The sequence below is a fragment of the Centroberyx gerrardi genome, chromosome 14 (genome assembly GCF_048128805.1).
Source record: "Centroberyx gerrardi isolate f3 chromosome 14, fCenGer3.hap1.cur.20231027, whole genome shotgun sequence".
In the NCBI taxonomy this organism is placed as follows: domain Eukaryota; kingdom Metazoa; phylum Chordata; class Actinopteri; order Beryciformes; family Berycidae; genus Centroberyx; species Centroberyx gerrardi.
Genome location: NC_136010.1, coordinates 8,371,465 through 8,385,719, shown reverse-complemented (window position 1 = coordinate 8,385,719; position 14,255 = coordinate 8,371,465). Strand labels below are relative to the sequence as shown.

Sequence of the window (14,255 nt, the reverse complement as noted above, 5' to 3'; positions counted from 1 at the left end):
TTACAGCTGTGTGTGTTTATTTTTCATATCGACCCTGTCTAGAATCACAACACGAGTGTATGGGGAGCGGTAGTGTGTTCATTATAGGTACCGAGTAGCACTCCAGATGGACTGTTTACAGAAAAGGTCTTTTCATGTGGTTTCATGTGGTTCCACTGGCCATGGGTGGGTCTCACTTGAGTCCTGTTTGCATGGTGATTTTGCACTGAGGGAGCATGAGGCAGAGCAAAAGGCAGCTCTGTTCTGCTAAAAGGAAATGGGCGTTTAGAGTTTCTTTTTGGGAACTCTGCATTCCTCCCCCTGGAAACTTTGGATGGAGTGACTGAAAAAATAAAGGGGGTGTGGCAAGAGTAGAAATGAGAGGACCACCAAGAGGGGCACGATACTGCAGAGTAGTGAGGCTGCTGGTGACCGTCTGATTCAGAGGAACGAGAAATACCCGAGGTGAGTGGAGATTTACTTTACCTAAAGAATTTATGTTGTTGAATTAGGAGTCCACTCTTTCCAGTGAGGGTTAATAATTTCAAAACAGAAATGCCATTGTAGTGACTCTGTTGCATCACACCTCATAACCATACAAGCTCTAAAAATGGTTGGCACCAAAATAGTGCCATCAAAAGATACATGTTTTTACTACCGCACCTTTTTTTTTGTAAGATATCCTACTTTCAAAAACCTCGTAACAGAAAATGTCTAAGTGTGGATGCCATGTATGTGCTGCTATTGAATTCTCAACGTCAACATCATTATTTCCTAACCATTCATTTTGTTTTTAAGCCCATTTCACTGAATTATTACCTTTCATTCACTTTTCAGTGTGATGGCTGTAATCTAGTGTAATGACATAATTTGACAATCATCATGACTCCAGCACCCACCCAGTTGGACCTCTCCTACAGATAAACATCTCTATAGACAATTTCATCCTGTCTCTTTTTTGTTTTTTCTCTCTATTTCATTTCTGTCCCGATTCATGCCTCCTGTTGTGGACTGAAATGATTGTTTCTTCTGCTATAAACAGCCTCTTCTGTGTTTGCTTGCTGCCACTGTGTACAATTTCAAACAACTTTGTAAAATCACATTTCTTTTCTCCAGACTCAAATTTCCCCCAAGTTTACAAGTGCAGCAGCTTTAATGAAAACCAAATGTATGTTGAGTCACAAGCTGTTTACTCTGCGCAGTGGAAAAAAACTGCCATTCACAAGTTTAGAGAGGTTAATTGGGTAAATATTTTGACACCATTTTGATTTCAACGGCCTCGCCCACTTGTTCCACTACAGGTTCGCTGTACTATGGCAGGCCAGTCAAAGAGCAGGTTTAGAAAGAACTCATTGCACTCATTGAAGTGTGGTCTTACGTAACACAGAGGATTCTTTGTTCAGCTATTCAGATTTTCCATTTTATGTTTTTAAGGCAAAACAGGAAGCTTTCCTAACACAGAATTTCAGTGTGGCACCAACAAAAAGTGCTAAATTATGACTGATCACCTTCTTGGATCATTTCCATGCTTATGCTGGACACATTTTATTCAGGAAGCCTACATTTTAACTACGTGTTTCTTTTTTGGCAGGGAGTTGAAAATGGCATACTTGCTTATGTTTGTGACCCTATTGCATCTCATCACACTGGCTATGCTGTTCATTGCAACCATGGAGAAGGTAGTAGTCATATTTAGGATGTCGACACATATTTTCGTTCACTTTTAACATATTATTCCTTCAATACAACATATCCATCTGTGTCTTTTATGTTGTTTCTGATCTCTCTTTAAAGTCCTGGTGGGTGTGGGATGGGATGGAGAACTCGGACCTGTGGTACAACTGCAGGTTCGACAACTTCACAGGAACTTGGTTGTGTGCGTCCTCCAAAGAGACTGGTAAGCAACGATTTTGGACATCTCATACTCACTTTAAAGGGGGTTTACATGAGCAACTCTCTCCCAACCTGAGAACTAAGGCAGTGATTTCTGGAATTGGGAAAGAGTTCCTTATGCCCACAAATATTGATTGGCTTGTTCTTGACAATAGGAATAACCAGTGATGGAAAGAGTACTATAATGTCCTACTCAAGCATAAGTACTGTTACTTTGCTGATATTTTACTTAAGTACAAGTAAACATGTTGGTGTAAAAATCTACTCAAGTAAGAGTAAAAAAGTAGCTAATTTCAAATGTACTCTACAAGTTGACTAAAAGTAGACTCAAAGTTACTGAGTTACTTTTTAGAAATGAGAACATTGTTAGATGATCTTTACCATGCAATTATAAAAGAACAAGAGGACAGACTTCAAACTCGATTCTTTTAATTAGAAAATTTGGAAATTACAAAATAAAGTGCACAAACAAAGTAAAGCCAGATCACTCTTCTCTTCTTTGCTGGCTCCACAATTTGTCAATTTACGATGGTCCAGTTTCTGTTGCTGATGGAGAATCTACAAAATTTGTACCCTGTAATGGATGTGATTTAAATTGTAGCTAAGAAAAATACTTCAGTAAAAATATACTTAAGTAAAAGTAAAATTGACAAGTACACAAAAAAGCTACTCAATTACAGTGAGTAAATGCACTTAGTTACCTCCACCCTTGGGAATAACATACATCAACTCTTAAACTGAGTGCTCTTGCTCAGGCTGGGAATATCTGTGATCGGTGATGCCCTTGTTCCTTTCTCAGAGTGGCTTCAGGCGGTCCAGGTCCTGATGGTCCTGTCAGTGGTCTTCTCCTCTGTCTCCTTCCTGGTCTTCCTGGGTCAGCTCTTCACCATGTCTAAGGGCGGACTCTTCTACTTCACTGGGCTGTGCCAAGTCTTTGCAGGTAACAGCATCACTAAAAGGTGACGCCTACTCTTTCGAAGTGAAAACAACAGTACATGACCTAAGTCCATGGTGGACAAAGAAGATAATTTTACAGACTGAACCCTCTATATTTTAGATGATTGAATGATGAACTTCATTTTTTCAAAATGGATATATAAACCATCTTGAAACTGAACATTTCATACATGCATGCCGTTTCTGCTATCATTCTGTATGCCATTTATGAAAGGTATAATATGAGCTTTATTCAGACAGTGGTTATAAACATTTGCATCTGTTAAATGTAACCCACTCCCTGTTGTGGTGAATTACACTTCACTGCAGTTTCCAAATGGTTGAATATTATCCTGAAACAAACATCACAGTCTCAACTTTATTTTTATTTATTTTTTTAGGTCTAACAGCGTTGGCTGCAGCTCTCATCTACACATTACACCACAAGGAGATCCTTCAGGACTCCAGAGAGCTGAGTTCAGGACACTTTGGCTACTGCTTCATCCTGGCCTGGGTGTGCGTCCCTCTGCTGCTGTGTAGCGGCGTCATGTACATCCACCTGCGCAAGAAGGAGTGACTAGAAGAAGGAAGACGACAGTATTGAAAAACTACAACTATGGCTGATGTCTTTTTCATAGGACTGGTTGTTTACTAATATTGGTGCCATAGTAGGAGCCACATCTGAGCTGACACATGCCTGTGATTATTGTTCAGCCTTGATCGATGTGATTCTGTTTATGCATTGTAAATATATAGGAAAAATACCAGCAAATAATAGGCTATCCCATTTAGCAGCCTTGGAACATAAAATCCAATATTTGCTCATCCTATTTTTGATATTACGTATTTGCTGTCCAATGTTGTCCGGTGTTGACCAAAGAAGCCTGCCAAAGAAGTGTTATGTATTTTTTTCTCGTGTTGTTTAATGTGGCACTTGAGTTGCTTTGAATTATCTCTAGAGCAAACTGGAAATATATTTTTGTACCTAAAGCTCATGTGTAGTATCTATTTAGTATAGCTGCGCCTGATTTTCTTAATAAACATCACACAAAGAACCAGAATTTTTAAATGTCCTTGTTGTTTTTAAGTGTCTGGTAAGGACACCCTAAATCTTTTTTTTTTTATCATGGTCTCCTATATTTCTCTGCTTTTTATAGTAATGAGAGTAAATTGCACATTAGATAGGCTACCAAATGAATTAATTGTAATAAATTTCCCAGTGTAAAAAAATGAATGACCTGGTAGAAGCTGTTTCCCATCAGACTAGTGTATTCCATAATAAAAAAGGATGCATATGTATGTATCCTTAAGTATCCACACAATATATAACTGTAATTATGTGTATATTTATGTGGTATATTATTAAAAACAGGGTCTCTGCCACCAGAGAGGAAGACTAAACACAAAGTTCAAAGGTTGTCACCATAGCGACCGTAAACTTAAAGGAAACAAAATGAGTTTCTCAAGAACTATCAGCTCATTTGTTGTTGTAAAGTAAAAAACCGTCGTGTCTTCATTCGTCTCAGACTGAGCAGCTTGAGATAATGGCCAGTAAACCTCAAGTTTCGAGGGTGACTGCCAAAATAATTCCTCTTGCAATACCCAAAGGTGCGAAAAAGTTGTGTGAACTTTGTCGAAAACCAGCGCACCTGCAATGCAGCAAGTGTCGGGTCACTTTCTACTGGTGAGTTGGAGTTGGCTGTTTATTGTTTATGACTGTTTATGCCTGATTTGCTTTTGCTAACCCTTATCTAACCATAACCTCCAAATGACTTAAGGTAATATTCGTGGGTTTATTTTGTGTGGATTTTGGCAAACGTCTTCCTCCCAACGGACCGGAGTAACCGTTAGTTTGAACGCTAGGTGGCAGTGCTCGCAATATTTTACAGCAAAATCACAGAAGACGTTGGCATGTGAAAATGTCATTATGAGAGAGGAACAGCTGGAAATGAAGTTACCACAAAGGATATTTTCGTACATGTGACTGTCAGGGAATTATAATATGAGTTGGTCAACAGTAACGTTTTTATGCAGGCTAGCATAATCATATCAAAGCCTGCCCTGCAAAGATAAACATAGTAAACTTTAATACAGAGCATAAGATGGTACTAAAATTCCTTATTCGTACAATGTAGAGAAGCGGAGAAGAGGAGCATTGTGTAGCATTTGGTGACAGCCTTTCCCGTCAGGATTTAATGGGATGAGCCACTAAAGCCAGTCTCTTTAAGAAAGCTTACAGCCACTTCTATCCCCAGCTCTCCACCCCTTGTGCTTGTTTCTCCCTGAGCCTTTAAAATGCATTTCATGTGACGCATATTTCTTCAATCAGCTGAACATTGCACATATCCCTCAAGTATACTGCAAAACAGGGTAAAAGAGGTGGGGGGAGAAAACATCTGGTAGCAGCTGTCTGGTTTGATTAGTAGACTTGTCAGTGAGCCAAGAGACTACATATCAGCTAACTACCATGCTAAGCTGTAACCAAAGAGAGACGGAGGAAATGCCTAAGTTGAGCTAGCTTTGGTTCTCAGCCAGGGCCACATAATTTACTTATGTCTCTGTAATGGGTTAGTCAGGCCCATAATAAACAGCAGTATAGCTACCACATTGTTGGGCTATCATGGGGTGAAACGGTTTATAGCAGACCTAATGAGCCATAACATATTATGAGGCTGTAGACTGGCAAGTATCCAGGCTAATGTTCATGGTCAGTGTTTGCCATTAGGCGGACTCTGAGTCAGATTTCTGCAAGGCAAGTGCAGTGTGAACCAGAGTGCAGTGGCCCTGCGTTGAGGAGCTGTTGATGTGTGTGTGTGTGTGTGTGAGTGTGTGTGTGTGTGAGTGTAGGCAATGCAGGCACACACACACATGCTCCGTCAGTGCTACTGCTGATGTGAAGTGGCCAGTGTGTCTGTCTCCAGCCCAGTAAGAAAAAAACAAAAAACACTGGCATGAACACACATACTCAGCAGAAAAAGAAAAGAAAAAAACACACACACCAGGCAACTCAAGACAATTTCCACAGCGCTGAGCAGCAGAGGAGATGTAGAGACAGAACCAGATGAGCAAAATTACAGGCCTGTTATGTAATGGCATACAATTTAGCATGCCCTCTGTGCACTCGGAGATACTTCTTAATGGAATAGAAGTTCTGCTATAGAGATGTTAGCAAATTTCAGACCAGCTGATATAGCCGTAATAGCATTTCACAGTTTTATTGATGGTACACATGATCTCATCTGATCTCAAGTCGGCCTCATCCAAACATGTAAAAATATTGACCAAGGCTAGGCTGCAACTCGCAAACCAAAACTGGGCACTCCGTCCCAGCTGAATGATTTAATATATGAAAGCAATTTTCACACAAAGCCTTGAGGACACTGTGGATCCAAGGTGGGAAGGAGGAGGAGAGAAGGAATAGGGGGAGGGAGCAAGTCAGTTTGAGAATCTAAACATGGCCGAAAGTGCATGCCTGTTGGTTTTTTTTTTCTATTCCTCAGTGACACGGAGCACAAGCAGGCTGACTGGGTGGGGATCCATGAGAGGATCTGTCAGCTGCTTGTTCCCATTCGCAGCCCGACGCCATTTCACTCCCTGCAGGCTGACCGCGAGATCCAACGCTCCCAAATACGGCTCCAACAGGTGAAGACGTACAGTATGTGGAGCCCCGAAGCCACGTTTGGTTTTGTGTGCCAAGGAACATACCGTGTAGCCAAGTCATTATAGTTTGAGTTTCATTCTAGTTCACAACCCACTTGTGTTCCCACGGTCTTAACAAACCTGGAAGAGGCATGGCCTTTGAAAATTGTGTTATTGGAAATTATACATACAAAACGTTTAAGAAATTTGTTCAGAATTTATTTTTAACTGGTCCAGTGTTTAAGTCAAGTGTTGCTGCTTAACCCAAATAAACCAAATACATTTCCTAGTCCTTTCGCTTTATTAGTTTAGTGATGTTGTAAAAAATGTTCGGAATAATTGGAAGTAGAAGGACTAATGATTTTGTTGCTGAGGAGGAAGAGATGGAGATGATTTCATTCCAGCACACTACACTTTCACAGCCCAGTCCCAGTTCCACCCATTGACTCTTCCTCACCTTTTACATGAATGAGATCTGTTTTAATTTTTTGTGAATTAGTTTGTGATTTCTGTTTTTGGGAAGGTCACTCGCACACATAAATGTAACAAGAAACATGCACAGAAACACTTATTTGGTAGCAAACAACAAGAAAGGTCACAGTTTTTTCCACCAAACAAAAAGGGGCGAAAGAGCCATTTACAGCAGAATGTTACCATGTTTACTTTTTAAATGGAGTCTATACAGATCACTGCCCTTTTTACCAGTACTGAAATCACAATTTTTTTGTAGCAGTGGAGGGATGGGATGGAGAATTTTGATTCTTGGTCTGGTCAAACATCATTTCCAGAGCCAGTTCCAGCTCCAAAGTGGTTAATGTTTGGATATTAATACAATGATATACAGCTTCATTTCTAATATTAGCCCTGTGCTTAGTCAATAGGAGTGGGTGTATTTTTTGGTTTTGTTTGTTTAATCTTCCTAGCAGGAGAGGCCATATCTGCTGACTTGATGCAGGGTAAAGATCACCTGAAGTGTGTCTTGGTTGTGGTTCTCTGTCCAGGAGCAGCTGGTTGAGATCTCCAGGACGGTGGCACAGAGCAAGCTGGCTGAGGGAAAGCACCAGGAGGCGCTTCCCGCTGCCCAGTTCTCCCTGCGCTGTGCCATGGACGTCTACGGCTCCAGTGCTGTCCAGCTGGTCCCTGCCTACCTGCTGCTGGCCGAGGCCAATGTGGGTGAGGAACAAGCACAAACAGTCTCTCTTCTCAAATTGATCCCTTTCCCCCGCTATATAGGATGTTTAATGCGCGGGTACGTGTATGTGTATTTGTACCCGTGTTTCCAGGTCTGGGTAGTCTAGTCCAGGCGGGGGAGTGCTTGTCCCAGGCAGAGTGGGCGGTGTTGAAGAGCCCAGACTGTAGCCAGGCAGTCCGCCAGCAGCTGCACAGGAACCTGGGTCGCCTCTACACCACGACTGGCAACCTGGAGGCAGCCCTGCTCAACTTCGCCAATGATGTCTGTGTTATTATTAGCAGTGTCTAGATTCATCACAAAATGGCTCATTCACAACTTTATCAGCACTGTTTGTGCTGGGTCGGGAGCAAAAGGGATGCCATGACACTTTTTCTGCCATGGAGTTTGCTCACCAACAGTAAATGGAGCATTCTCACTGATTATGAATATTTGTAATGATGTATATTATATTGTGTGAGGTGTATATTCTCTTATCTCTCACAATGTACATTACATATTGATTGTCTATTCATTTTGCTGTATTTATGTTATGTGCACCAACTCAACAAGGCAAATTCCCAGCATATAGAAATGTACCTGGTGTTTAAAAGCTGATTCTAACGGCAATCTCCACTCTTGCTTTCAGGTCTACTATGCCAGTGAGGAGTATGGTCTGGATAGCACAGTCACCTGTGGTGGCTACTTTCTCATGGCCAATGTGTTTGTCAAGCAGGGGAAGGTGCTCATTGCTCATTCCTTGTACTCTGAGGTAAAAAAACAAAAAAATAAATGTTATGTTACTGTTACTGTGGATAAATCTCCAATATTAGTTTGTATTACATCATTCATCTTTATTGCTCTTCACATTGTAGGTGGCACGTACTTGGCACTCCTATCTGACCAAACTCTTCGAGATCCACACCCAAAATGTCCAAAATTCCACCGTGTCATTGGAGTCCTCTTTTGGTGCGTCTGCTCACATCAAATATGTTGAATATGAATGTGTGTGTTTTGAATTAGACTGAATATTAGATTTGAACATTAGAATGTTGGTAATTCTTGTAAGGGTACTGGTATTAGAGACAGGAAATACAGAGAAGCATACTCACCCTGTAAGACATCACTAAGAAAGTCAACATAATAATGCAAAATACCTATGAGAAATTAGCCACACTCATGTAAAAACTTTTAAAACACCTTTTATATCAGTAGATTGTAACTTTTCCTGCTTAAAAAATATATACATACACATTCAAGTGAAAACAAGTGACAAAAAACTAAAGTTACTGTCCAAAATAAGTGTATGGAGTAAGAAGATGGGATAGGTCATCTGTCTCCCGGTCAATTTATGAGAGTTGGTAGCCTTGTTGTAGTGGCTGATTCGTTTCTAAGTACAAGTAATTTGGTGATATATAGTTTGTGGCAGGCAGATTATGCTCAAACAACTGGAGAAGAGGTGCTGCCTTAAATGAGCATAGGATCCATTGAAGATAAGGCGCCACACTCTCTCCATTAAAAAGTAATCTTTATTATTAAAATTGTGACATTTCATTTGTTAGGACCTGCATCAGACATGATACACAGCAAATGACTGACATATACAGTATATACACAACCAATACAATACAGCAGAAAGCCTAGACACAAGGTAGGGTAGGGGCGTGGCAAGGGAGCCGGCTGAGATGTAACTGGCCAAGGTGATGCTAGTGAGATCGGTGACTATGATAGGGGAAGTTATGTAAGGTCAGGGAACAAAAACACAAAAGATGTATCAAGATGTACCACTGAAACACAAAAGACGCACCACTGCACAAAGGATTTATCTTTTGTGTTTTTGTTCCTTGACCTTGTATAACTTCTCCTATCATAGTCACCGATCTCAGTAGCGTCACCTTGGCCAGTTACATGTCGGTCTGCTCCCCTTGCCACGCCTTGTGTCTAGGCCCTCTGCTGTATTGTATCATTGTGTGTATATATGTCTGAGAGTGTGGCGCCTCATCTTCCATGGGTGAAATATAGTTAGTAAGGAACTAATGTCTCAACACATGGTTAATTACATCTTAGTTATTACATACTTAAGTAGAAAGGAACCATGCTGTTAATGTTTGTCAATATAGCCAATTTTACCAATATTGCCACACCTTTACTGTACCATTCAACTGCTGACGCTCTGTGCAGCATCAGATGATGACATCACCACTCCATCATTTCTCCAGCCGCTAAACAGCATAGGGCTCCATTAGTGTATCACTGAAAATAAGGTCAGCAGCACTATATTTAGCCATGCTAGCTTGCCGTGCAATCCGAAAGCTAAACCCCAGATTTACACCAGCATGCTTGGGGCTGACTAAAGACCACTACTGACACATCTCTGGCTGTGCTGCATCCGCAACACTACCTTCTCTCGCGGCTGCTGCCCTAGATATGATGCTAAGCCTGTTAGCTGCAATGCAATTTCCCAGGCTTTCTGGCCGGCTACCAACTCTGCTGTTGTTACATAGTGAGTTAGCTTACACCTGGATCCTGATGGGATGTCCCTTTGCCCTGTGTTTACTGTTTATATGTGTGGGGAGTACAGACAAAACTTTATTTTGACATCTCCAAACCTCATGCATCCAATCTGAGTAGTTTGTGTGTGTGCAGGTGTACATGTACATGTATTTATGTACACAGTATATGCTAAGGTACATAAGGCCTCTTTGTGTGTATCCACTGGACTTTCCCTCAGATGAGGCCCAGCGAGCTGAGGTGGATCAAATGCTGAGAACCATGCTGGAGGTTGGGGAGAATGACTCCAGTCAAGACACAGCTCAGACTGCCCTAGTGACCCACTGCCTGGCCATGCTCTGGTTCCTGGGAGGAGACCCCCAAAAGGTGAGTCACCTGGCAGGGCTACAGCTTCAGTTTGACACCGTGACACATTTCCACATTTCCCCCATGTGCGCTTTCCTTGAAGTGCTGTCTCCAGACAGGATTAGCTCTAATTGGTAAAGCCTTAAAGATGAGGTGGGACTTAGTGGGAGTTGATGTGATTGCCCTGACACTCTGACTCTCTGTGATGAGGATGCTACTCACTGGAGACAATTTGTGTGTGTGTAAACTACACTTCAGCAACCAGGTCTGGGATCAATGAGTACATCTAGGACACTCATGCTAACTGAGAGAATGAGGCAGCAATGATGAATGTGAGCGGATCTGCATCAGACAGGTGATTGCCACAGACTTAAAACCGGGGTCTTTAACTTTAGTAGGTCAGGCAGGGGCAATAGGAACCGGATAAGATCTAATGGTTAAGGCCTTTAAGGTGACTAGAATAAAACTCTAAGTAACTGGTAAACACTACACACATAAATAGGCACAACACCAGACTGTTGCACAAACGCAAATATCAATTTATGGGGTTGAGTGTTTTACAATCAAGTTTCCATCTTATCATTTGTATTTACAACACCAGAGGGAGTGTTAAGTTACGACTAGTTTCCTGTTAACATGTGAGTACAATGTAGTACAATGAGGATGACGTTCAGGCTAGCTTTCCCACGGTGGCCATCCAAACCAATTCCATTGAATGTCTTCAATGTCTTTAGAGGGTAGAGTCAGCTGTATGAAGCCGGATGGGATTCAGTGCCTTGCTCAAGGACACTTCAGAAGGGGGGATGCTTGCTAACATGGGTGCTAGAACCAGGGTATTCTAGTTGAAGGATGGACTCCTTACTCACTGTGCCTGCCACATGTCAACTGTTTATAGTTCTGTCCTACTGTCTCCTGTTCCTTAGATGTACTGAGCAAGAAAGAAAAAAACAAGGCGTGGAATTATAATAACAGTTTTTCCTCTTTTTATGTACCATTGCGTGAGGGTAATTTTGGTTTTGGTTGGACTTCTGTCCCTGTTCTGGTTCCAAGTTCTGGCTCTAGTGTGGGTTGCAGTGCAAGAACTGTTCTTTGGATAGTATATCATGCATAGTAAACATACCAATTCTAAACATTTGGATGCATTGTGCTTTAGACGGAAATCTGCCTAAATTCTTTCACTTTTGTGATTGGAGGTGTTGTGGTGGCAGACCACTGCTGCATAAATCACTAAATGGAGAAGAAACAGGCAGGAATTGGCTTCTATTTTTCCTTTGCCAATGGCTAGGTGTAGCAGCCTTGTATTTACCACATGGAGTGCTGTGGGTAAATGTAACACTAAACGGATTAATTCAAGCCCACACTACAGTATTAATAGAGTATATCATGCATATAATGCATATTGCCTACAAAATCCTAGAATAGTGTTTAACACTGTAAGAAAGAGTAAGTATTTCATGGATGAATGCCTCTAGAAACCTCATGCTTGGCGTCAAGCATGCATGGTTTGTCAACAGTATCAAACAATGCTTTCTCTCATTCATAAACTGTAAAGGACAGGACAACAGTCAAGCAGATCAAGTGGTCAGGAGGGAAAGTAGGATAAGCTAAGCCGACCGGGATGCAGTCCAATTCACAGTGATATTATATAAGTCAGCTTTACTCTCCCCGGAGAGTCTAACAGCTGCAGCCGGTGTGTTTGTTTCCGTTTGTGTTTGTGTTTGTGTGCCAGGCGCTGGAATTTGGCAGCAGGGCCCTGCAGGCCAGCCAGCTGATACCAAACCATGACCTGACAGAGCCCATCCAGGGCCTGCTGCAGCTGGTGCAGACAGGCCAACATCCTGGTACTGATGCAAGCTGACTTGCTGCCTCACCCGCCCTGCCCATCGCTTCGCCCCGAGCCCCGTCTCATCCACCAGTTACTCAGTCGCTGCCCCCATGCCACCTAGTCCTCAGCCCCACACTGATTCCCCAAGGTAAATATGGGGCATAGTTGAATTAACAAATAAAATGATGATGAGTGGAGAGCTTATGGTGTTTTTTATATTTTGTCCTGGTGATGTGAATGGGTTTAGGAAGTGAGGATATTGATTTTATACCATGTTTTAACTTGCGGTTCTCGTGTCTGGGACAAATGTTTTAAGTTTGTTTTGTCTTTTAAGAATCAAAACCTAATTCAGAGGCAAATACTATCATGAAGTTTGTACTCAATTCTCTTTAACAAATACAGATACAGACATTGTAATGCTTCATAAATGCAGTGAAAGAAGAGACGGAGTTACTCTTCATTGGTTTTGAATAATGACTCATTTTTATTTTAATCTAAAAAAGAGGGGTATATATTTACATCATTTCGCACATTTGTGAATTACAAATGATTTTGGGATCCATTTTTTTAACACTGTCAAAATGATTCACAGAGTAATGATGAGGGCATTTGCTGAAACAAGTTCTTCACACAATGTTGTTGCCTGACTCGTACCTGTGTAGCAATCCAGAGCCTCTTATCATTTCAGATACTTCATCAATTCATCATATGCAGATAGAATTAAAGATAACATTTTTTTCTGCTGTGATGAATAAGAGCAAAGTGAACTTGTCTATATTCTAACCAACAGAGAGCTGCATCAATTCATTGAAGCATAAACATTGCATTTTCATCCTTCAAATCAAGGTATATTGTAAACCTTAAAGCAAACCTCAGGTTCATTTCAGAACACATCGACGGATGAAAGGAACCCAGTGATTGCTGTGAAATCCTACATATTATATACAATTCTGAAACATGTTTTTTATTCTTTATATCAAAACAAAGAATCAATGTTAAAATCATCTCACTACTAGTATTATTAGTATTGAATTATACAACAAAATGCTTGTTTTTTGGCATTCAGATTCATTTTCTAGGTGTTGAGAGGCAGCAAAACATGGAAACACTTGGATTTCCTCATATTCCCTTTTAAATATTTGAGCCAAATATACATTAGCAGCAATTCAGAAATAAATAGTAACCATGTGTTGTGTTGTTGTACACAATGACCAGTCCGGAGGTTCCCAGACCTTTGCTCCAGGCTGGCCAGGCACAGCACAGGCCGACATTGTACATCATCCAACGAGGACCATTTCAAGACTTACAGATGTTTTTTTTCTTCCTTTGCTGTGTCACTAATAGGCGGTATCCCTGTTTCTATCGATAGCTTCCATGCCTTGTCACCCTTTTGTCATGACCACCCATCTGTAAAGGCCGGGCGGACAAAACCAGTGCTGAACTGGGACCTTGTTGGCTCAACTATGATCCTCATCTTTTCAAATCAGTGCTCCCAAAGGAAACCAGACAATGAAAAGGCATTGTGAAAGTCATTAGGGCACAGTTGTACTGAACCTTAATTAGCAAATCAACCTGGCTAGATGTGCTTTGTCTGCTTATGGATATTGTAGATAAACTATTTAAACAGTGGGAGATGTAAGAGAGAAATGGTTATCATTTCACTCTCTCCTATGGCTGGCTTTTCAAGGTCTAGAGAGGATATGTGATCTTTGATTTACATTTATGTACAAAACAATGAATGTGGAATGACGTGACAAGACTTGGGAATGACATGACAAGACTTGGAAAAAAAGGGACAACAAATGGAGATGGGTCTCTTAATATTGGGGTTTGACTCTTTGATAATCATCCCCTCAGCCCTAGCATGTCAAGTCAGAAATTGGGGGGGATTTCACAGTTTGTTTGTCAGAGATATTTTCGTTATATATATTGGACAACATCACAGTACTGTAAATGGTG

The 14,255-nt window shown here is 41.2% G+C and overlaps 2 protein-coding genes across 2 annotated transcripts; both read left to right on the top strand.

Annotated features, from left to right (window-relative positions):
- The first annotated feature begins 255 nt into the window (after nucleotides 1-255).
- On the top strand, nucleotides 256-3,877 carry LOC139920224 (epithelial membrane protein 3). Its single transcript, XM_071910181.2, has 5 exons — nucleotides 256-444; nucleotides 1,571-1,658; nucleotides 1,774-1,876; nucleotides 2,672-2,812; nucleotides 3,210-3,877. The coding sequence occupies exons 2-5, from the start codon at nucleotides 1,581-1,583 to the stop codon at nucleotides 3,383-3,385; spliced, it is 498 nt and encodes a 165-aa protein (XP_071766282.1). The 5' UTR covers nucleotides 256-444; nucleotides 1,571-1,580; the 3' UTR covers nucleotides 3,386-3,877.
- A 475-nt stretch (nucleotides 3,878-4,352) lies between these two features.
- zmynd12 (zinc finger, MYND-type containing 12) lies at nucleotides 4,353-12,449 on the top strand. The gene is made up of 8 exons (XM_071910165.2): nucleotides 4,353-4,492; nucleotides 6,309-6,450; nucleotides 7,449-7,620; nucleotides 7,731-7,900; nucleotides 8,265-8,387; nucleotides 8,491-8,584; nucleotides 10,347-10,492; nucleotides 12,201-12,449. Exons 1-8 carry the CDS (start codon nucleotides 4,353-4,355, stop codon nucleotides 12,327-12,329), a joined length of 1,116 nt encoding a protein of 371 aa, XP_071766266.2. The 3' UTR covers nucleotides 12,330-12,449.
- The last annotated feature ends 1,806 nt before the right edge of the window (nucleotides 12,450-14,255 follow it).